Here is an 8,753-nt window from a genome sequence, read left to right as displayed (position 1 = left end):
CTGGAATAGTCCCTCTGGGTTGATTGATTAATAGATCAGGTTGTTAAAATGCACACTACTCCCTGGGAAAAATGGCAAACCCTGATCTGCTTCTGCATCCAAGCTTCACATTATGATTGACCTTGTTGTTGACATTCAGCTGAATGAAGTTTGAAATATTATGTTTAGAGCAGGAATGAACAATTGGAGCGTAAAACAATCTGTTGGCTTGAAATGAAGTACACTTAATAATGCATGTCTAATAAGTTATATTAATGATTATTTTGGCTTTTACTGTGGTATTTTCCACCTGACCATTAATCAGCATATTCATGCTATGATTGAAAGGCACCGCTTTCACATTCTTCAAAACTGCACATTCTAAAGAGTCAAACGCGCCGCGACATGCTGTTTACCAATCAAAATGACAAAGTGAAGAATCTTTTTTTTTTTGTAAAACTATAATATATTTATTTAGAGAGGAACCTGCCAGTGTCTGAAGCTGTGCTCTAGTAGCAGGAGTCCATGATGCGCCTCATGCTCATGAACCTCATGCCGCTCATGCCCATGTTGGAGAAGTTCCTGTACTCCCCGGGCCTCATGTACATCATCCTGCCCCTGTAGTGGGGCTGCTCGTACATCAGCCAGTGGCCCTCCATCACGTTGCAGGACATGCAGTTGGGCATGCGGTGACGCTCCGTGACGTGGTCGCAGTCGTCCATCAGCTCATGCATCTGGCCTCCGAAGCTCTCCCTCTCATAGATCTTCATCCTGTAGGAGCCCCTGTGCTGCAGTGTCAGAGGACAGTGTGATGGTGAACATCTGGGAATTGACGCTTGTCTTACCTCAAAGCGTGAAAGAGACGCACGGCAGAAAGTAATTACAACAACTTGTAATTGAGTGTATTTTTTACAGTATTTTCCCACATCTTCAATTCTACTCATACTGAATTATTTATAATATGATGTCATCTACTCTGCTCCTTAGGAATACCTGTTCGTTACGAGTCACCTGTCTGGGCAAAACTTTAAATATGATTCTTGAAACATTATTTCATCCTGTTCAATCAGATTATCACATACTTAAACACAATTGCATATAATTCGAGTTTATCTCTCGGGTTAACTTCTGCTGATTATCATACTAGTTTTTACTCAAAGGTTTAACATATGTAGAAGATCGGTCCTTCCGATTGATTTTCTGATTACAATTATTATTTATTATCAATAAAATATTTATTGTAATTAGGTCCAATATTTGCCAGGTAATGGCACTTTCTACATGAGTGCAGCCATTGAGCTCTCTTGTTCTGCCCGGTGCTGCAGTGCTGGTGTCAGCGTGGCGTGGCCGTACCATGGGGATCATACGACAGGACCTGATGCAGTCGCTCATTCCCATCATGCTCATGCAGTCGGCGTACTCGCCCCTGCTCATGAAGTACTGGTTCCCCATGTAGTTGGTGCGGTCGTAGACCATGAAGCAGCCCCTCTCCACCTTGCAGGAGTGGCACCTGCTCAGGTAGGAGGACATGTCGGCACAGTCGCTGCTGCAGTCGTAGGAACGACCCTGGAAGTTCCTGTCCTCGTAGAAGACGATCCTGTTCATGTTGCTGGAGGTCATTTTGCTTTTCGCTGGATGCTGCTGCTGCTGCTGCTGCTGTTGCTGCTGCTGCTGCTGTGCTTAGGGCTGAACTAACTACCTACCCGGTTGAAGCCCTCCTTTTTATACCTGGAAACCAGAGGCCCCCTTTTTCCTCTCCAAAGCCCCTGACCCAACATCACAGCACAGGAAGCCATAGAGAAGCCATAGGCATTGCAGGCCACTGTATCTAAAACACCTTAGAGAGGCGCTTTCCCTTAGAAAACTGACTCACAAAGCCTTTTTGAAATGGTTAACATACAAAGAGTGGTCATAAAAAGGTTTACAGCAAGGTTGTGTTACTGTTTTTGCTTTTGTATTGTTTGTTTTTTGTTTGTCTGTGAGCGGGCTTTGCTGTCCCATTCTAAACATGTTGCAGAGTCAGTTCATGTTCCGGGATCATTTGTATTTCTATCATTTTGCACTGATTTATGGAAACAAAGGCATCATCATCATTATCATCATCATCATCATCATCATCATCATCATCATCATCAGAGCTAAAGGTTTGAAAACATCAGTGTTTTTAAAAGGCCTTCAATAGATTTTGATTGTATTCATAACCTTTTTGGTATATTAAGTCCAAATGGTAAAATTTCACATACATTGTAAGTTTGGCTAAAACGTCACAGTATTAAACACTGGTATAAGTTTCAGCCCTAAGTCTTATTAATGGATTAAGAGTTTACCGTCATGGAATTGTCTAAATATACCACATCTGTTCTAACAGAGAAAGTCCATGCATATTAAATTTAAATCAATCAATAGAAATAATAAACAAATGAGCTGCATATCAAACATTTGATTTGAAAAAATAAACATGATGAGACGGAGCCTTCATGCAACGGGTGGAGTGCTGGAAAATGGTACAAACAGTCCAAACCATAACCAAACAAAACCACACAAGACTAGGTCTACACAAGTGATATCATGGTGATATCACAATATTACTGTTGAATGTTTTATCGCTGTGAGATGGAATTAGAAATGCTGGTTATGTCTTCAGCGTCAACTTGATTCGATGATCATTTTGGTTTTGTTTTCGATCTCATGTTTAGGAACAGTAGGAAGTGAGTATTGGTTGATCAACTCTTTCGCCGACCAAATAACAAATGGCATGAGGAATTTTCTTCACAGCTTCTTATCTGAACCTCAATGTTTTCAGCGGTAGGTCCATCGTAAATGCCGCAGACGACGTGACAACATAACAGAGCAGAAGACGTCCTGCGTGAGTGAAACAGACCCTTGTCAAGTACACTGTGCACTCTCCTCACTTTGACTTCATGTGGGTTGTGGCAGCGCTGCACTGAACTTCACTTTGTTTGCTTTGCTTAGCTACACCAGAATTCCCTTCGCTATTTAGATTACATCTCTTTGTAGCTCAGCCACAACAGCGATGATTAAAGCGTCTACCTCTGCACATGCAGGACTTGGAGCAAATGAGGCACATCATGTTTTGTAAAAAAATATTTAAACAAAGGTGAAGAGTCCCGGAGGAACCATTCAGACGTGTTGCAGTCATATGTTAGAAAAAGCATATTTGCAGTCAGGTGTGCAAAGCCCAACATTTGTCGAACAGTGTGTGGCGCTGGTAGTATTCGCAGTGTGGCGTCCCTTTTTACACAGCGGGGCAGTTAAACTGAGTTTCTGTACGTTATCGCTGTTGGTGTTCGGGTTGTTCGAACAGCACTTGTCAGCACAACCCCAGGAATCTGCCGTAGCTGATGACCTCAGCCTCTGATGCACAGAAACTATAATCTTGTGGTCCATGAAATGCCATATGGAACACTGCAAACTTCTGCAATTTATGTTGTGAGTGGAGGGAGTTTGATCCCACTGACAACCAGTAATGGGGTGAGCATTTAATGCACCATATGGACATTACATGGAATATAGTGAAATATCTAAATATATTTCTACCAGCTAGTTTCAGTTTGATAGAAGCAATTTGACTTCTCTCAATCTTGCTCCCATTTATTGGACCATTCAGGGCTCGTTCGCAGTCTGGACTGAGGAGGTTGCAAGGTGTATGAAACTTTCAGGAATGCGGAAGAAAGTTATGTCTCAAAATGCAAACGCACAGTACTTCAGCATCATTATCTTTTTGGTAAATATGAGATTCTTTAATTTCAAAAGTTAAACATATTTACCCCACCCGAGGCTTCCATGAAAAAAAAGGAAGCAAAAATGCCTGTAGTTATATAGTCAAGCCTCAGGGTGATACACAAGTCTAAGAGCTACAGCTGTATTGGTTGGATGATTCGGTGACTTATTAACTGTGCTCTGATAAGTACTTGTCAGCTGTGGCACTGTGGTGTTCGAAGGGGCCCTGGATCATATTTTATTGCAGTGCTCTGCAAGAAACCCTAAGGGGCCTTCCACATACCGCCGGACTCTAAACTTCATTGTTGTGTATTGGTTGCACCACGCAGAGTCTGCGCGGAGCTCGGCGCCCTTGCACCCGAAGTTCAACTTGGTTGCAGGTTTCCTACCAAGTGGGTGTTTCAATGCAGTGGAGATCAGCAATATATGACCAACAGTCAATAAATATAACCTAAAATATATGATCATGACTCTTCGTTGTCTCACTATATCATTAAAATAAGATATGGTTGAATGAAAACATTTCATGTGATGATTGTTTTGTTGTAGCAATACTATAATATAATATATAAATAAAATAAATGAATATAATATTACATACAGTAAAGGCAGAAAAGAACCTAAAGCAAAATAACCAAAGCAGAACGGGTGCTGTAGGAAGGAGCGGAAGGAGTAGTTATTCTGCAGCCAGGACTTTTACCTATTATACAACCTGGGAACGCATCGGGACTCTCAGGTGTTCCAGGTTGTGCTCATGACTCACCTGCAGAGTAAACAGAGAGACAGGGGAATCACACGGCAACCCCGGATGACAGCAGGGGTCATCACACGTGTTATCGCAATACTTTCAGACGACTACTACTTAAGCACTGTCACCTAGCCCGAGCTGGGATAACACACTGGAACGGCTTTCGGGCTGAAACATCTGTTTTAGAAGTTGCAGCACTGCTTTTAATGGCTTTGCGGCGGCAGCCACCGTACGCTGTGTGTTACTGTGGGTTTCCGGTGCCCACTCGCCATGCTGTTCACAGACTGAAGTAGAAGAAGGAAGCAGTTCAGTAAAAGCGCTTCCTCTTCTGGGCTGCTTTGGCAGTTTCAGATTCACTTCAGCCACAACCACAGCTGAAAAAAAAAAATGTTTTGGCTTCACCAAACAGTAATGAAGAACTGAAACACGCTCGCCATATGATTTACACTGTAACTGCGAGAAAACATGAAACTCGAACTTCAAGCTTACCCCTGCTTTCACCTCGTCAGCATTCTAAAGCCTTTATAAGATTACACAAAGACATAAGTAGTTTGTCAAGTTGGAGAGCAGGGTGGAATTATGTTCCCAGTTTGTATGTGCAGTGAAGTTGTGATTTATTGGTGACAGACGAGCGGTTTCCATCACATGTCTCCATATACTTGTACGCTTGAGGCCTTTGTGTCCTCAGCTTCCACGGCTTATTATGCTGGAGCTGGTTCTGTTACCTCCCGTCCGTAGCACATGAATTCATGGGTTGGATTAAACACATTGCTTCCCTCAAGCAGCATAGTTCAGGGAGGTAGGACATCCTAATCATGAATGCTTTGCTACACAACGCTAGGGGTTTTCCCCATACAAGTGAAAGCTATCATTACACCCCGAACATCATAGGGAACATGTGCATGAGCTCGGAAAAACAAATTCCTCCTGCTTTTTCCAGTGAAACGTCTCCCTGCAGGAGAAAGACCTTCAGCTGTGTATTGAAACTTGAATGCATCATTTAAAGGAAAACTCTGGTTTTTGTTTACCTAAACGCAATTTTTCAATCAACCCGAGTGATTGGCGTCAGGAACGTTTAAATTGATCCAGTATTGAGACAACGGCTGTCCTGCTCCTGTGACATCAGTCCGGGCAGCAGTTGGTTCTCCATTTACAGTATGAGGTGGCACGTTTTGTCTCATTGTACCTCGGAAGATTGTGCGTTGTCTACACAAAAACATCAGTCTTCAGTGACATCACATCCCATCACACCTCGGGGCCACAATGTTCCCTTTTTCACTGTGAGGTGGCCCCCCGACAAACGCTTTCAATTCCAGTCCTGGAGCTGGCATGCTCGGGCCCAGGGAGTGAGCCAGCGTTTTTGCCGACACTCTCTGCGCTCTTGGAGCTACGGGGCCTGGTGTTCGGTAGTTGGGACCCCGGGGCTCAGAGCGGTGCAGGCCTATAGTGGCTCAGTCAGCCGTGGTTAATCACATCTCTCAACGGTGACGGCCCTGATTATGTGGCCCGACGCTCCCCGGCCCCCGGAATGAGAGCTGACAGCCACGTTGTGCCGGTGAATGCAGTTGGGGGTCGGGGGAAGAGTTGCACGATGATGTCACAGGGCAGCACGTGTTGCCTCTCAAGTGTGTGTGTGTGTGTGTGTGTGTGTGTGTGTGTGTGTGTGTGTGTGTGTGTGTGTGTGTGTGTGTGTGTGTGTGTGTGTGTGTGTGTGTGTGTGTGTGTGTGTGTGTGTGTGGACAGATGGGGAGAGTAAGGCAGAGACAGACAGAGAGGATGGATGGAAGGATTAACTCTAAACTTGGACTTCAGTATATGTCCATTTGTTGGTCTAAAAAGGAAAGTAACAGTCAGAGCCTGCGGACACTGATTGCAGAGCAGATTGTGTCAGTGAGCTGTGCAAACACCAGCGAGAGCAAATGTCGGGCAGCGCTCAATTCGCTCATGTTTGGTTCCCATTTCAGGGTTGAAAGAATTTGAATGCGGACGCATGGTTGATCCACGTGCAGTGTGTCTCAAGCAGCTGTCTCCCGATGTCTCATCAGGAAGGTGTGAGAAATATTATTTTATCCTCCGTCAGCCCGTTCCCCCGTTGCAAATCGATGCCGTGAACTACCATCTGAAAGTTCAAGCTGGCGTTTGGGGAATTATTTGACTGTTGGAACACATTCACCAACTGTTGAATGAAGGAAGAATCCCTTGCAAGGGTTAGCAGACTATTGATGTGAAATGCATGTTACTGTTTTTACAGGGCATGGTTGGCACTTAAAGGTAAACCGTGGTATTTTTTAATCTAAATTTCTTGAGTTTTGTTTTCCGAAAGAAGGGGTTAGATATCATCTGGGATTATGGTTCATCATTTATGGTTCGCAAATGTTGTCTTGTCTGTCCTGTTCTTAATGGCTGCATCAAAGTCATGTCACGTAATTTTCTGAACTTTGTAGACTGTTCTTGCTGGTTTAATCCGTCGGTTACAACATCCACATTAGTAATGATTGTTGGAAGTAAACTCAAGTGATTGGTATCAAAATCTTTGAAATTGATCCGGTTTTTAGAGAATAGCTTCAGCAGACCGATGCGCAATGGGGCAATAGTCTTGCCAAAGAACACGCTGTCGATTGACCCATTACAAAGATTCTGATGCCAATCACTGAAGCTCACTCCAAGCGATCCAACAACGAGGCTTGGCCTGAAAGATACCGGAGCTTTCCTTTAACGCAACCATGACTTTAAACTTTTAAACCTTCCAAAAGTCTTGTCTTCAGTCCGTGTTGAAGTTTGGACTTCATGACTTCCACTAGCATCCCATGTTATAGGTACAGTGTGATAGTAATCAGCTTCCATACATGTCATGCACCAGTCACAGCTAAGCCAACGTGTGAGATAGTCATCTAGTTTGCATGCATGACTCCTCTCTGCCACAGTGCATCACACTAGGACTATTGTGTGGTCAAACTGTGATGATATACTAATGAATGCATGTTCATACAACATGTGTACAGCGGTACGCATGCCTGCAAGCGTTGGCTCGAAGATGCTATCAACGATTTTCTGCTCTGAGCTAAATGGTGGGTTGATGTTAACATGCCCTTGTTGCCTGGGAAAATGGGAACCCCATGTCTGCATTTCTGTGGCTTTGTAAGGAGCCGACTCCGCAAGCCCGACTGCGGCGCACATGTGTCCCAGCGCTCACACCCCTCGTAATGTTCGGGGTGCTTAGTGTTCCCTGCGGGTGCTTCCAGATTAAACTTGTTAATTTCACTCTTTGTGTTTGGTCGAAACTGAGAGATTTCTTTACGTCTGTATTTCAAAAATGACAAGACAAGGAGCAACAGTTGGGGGACGATCCATCAAAATTTATTTAGATGCCAATTATAAATACAGGACAAATGTTAAAAAAGAAAATCACATAACTACTAATATTGAAATAAATTTAATTATAATGTAATGTATTTCAAAATACAAGGGTATATAAACTTTTTCTCAACTGTAACATTATCCTTGGCATTTGCCCATCAGTAGCGATGACAACAACGAACAGTATCAAATAAAATATGAAGCCTCCCTTGAAAAATTGGGCTTCTGTATCTGCTAAATTGTGTAACTATGACTTGGTCACAGAGGAAGGTCTGCATCAGCTTGATATTCAGACCGTCAGTATGTTCTCCACTGCTGACCTATGTTTTGCTTTTAGTTAGACGTTAGACGTTAACACAGCAGATTTAATGAGGTTTCTAAATGCGCAGCGGGGCCCTGGGAAAGAGACAGCATCGAAATCATTCCTCAAGTCATGAGACGTGTGTCCATAAGGGACAATCTAGGCAACAAACCAGGCCACCACTTAAAGTGCATTCATGAGATTTAAATACCACCCATCTCTGCATGGAGCCGTACTGATGAAGTCATGTTTAAGATTTGCATCGTGACCTCATCCAGCTCTAATCTGCTCCATCCTTTTCATAGTGGGACTAAAAAAATATAAATCAAAGGCAACTTGTGGGTGGAAACTTGAATATTACCTCCGTAATTATAAGGAGTCCTCCTCTGAAAATAGACAAAAAAGTATGCTAATCATAGCATTTTGCCCTGTTTTCAAACCACTGTGTTTCTAAGCAATGTCAAAATCAGTCGCAGACGGATTTCCTGAAGCAAACATGAATTTTGCAGACTCTGTCGAGACAATTGTCATTTAACAAAAAGCTGCTGAGCTTAAAAGTTTCTATTTAACGTCGTCGTTAACCCTCAAAGTGAAGGAAGGAAGTAGAGTGGCCATATGATGACGCAT

The 8,753-nt window shown here is 43.3% G+C and overlaps 1 protein-coding gene across 1 annotated transcript; it reads right to left on the bottom strand.

Annotated features, from left to right (window-relative positions):
- Positions 1 to 488: 488 nt before the first annotated feature.
- Positions 489 to 1,599, bottom strand: LOC307227408 (gamma-crystallin M2-like; the record flags this gene model as incomplete). The annotated part of the gene is made up of 2 exons (XM_079996712.1): positions 489 to 767; positions 1,333 to 1,599. 2 exons carry the CDS (start codon positions 1,597 to 1,599, stop codon positions 489 to 491), a joined length of 546 nt encoding a protein of 181 aa, XP_079852838.1.
- Between the last annotated feature and the right edge of the window lie 7,154 nt (positions 1,600 to 8,753).

Source organism: Zeus faber, assembly GCF_960531495.2.
Source record: "Zeus faber genome assembly, chromosome: 2".
Lineage (NCBI taxonomy): Eukaryota > Metazoa > Chordata > Actinopteri > Zeiformes > Zeidae > Zeus > Zeus faber.
Note: the sequence above shows the minus strand (reverse complement) of the source record. Positions and strands in the feature narration are given on the sequence as shown.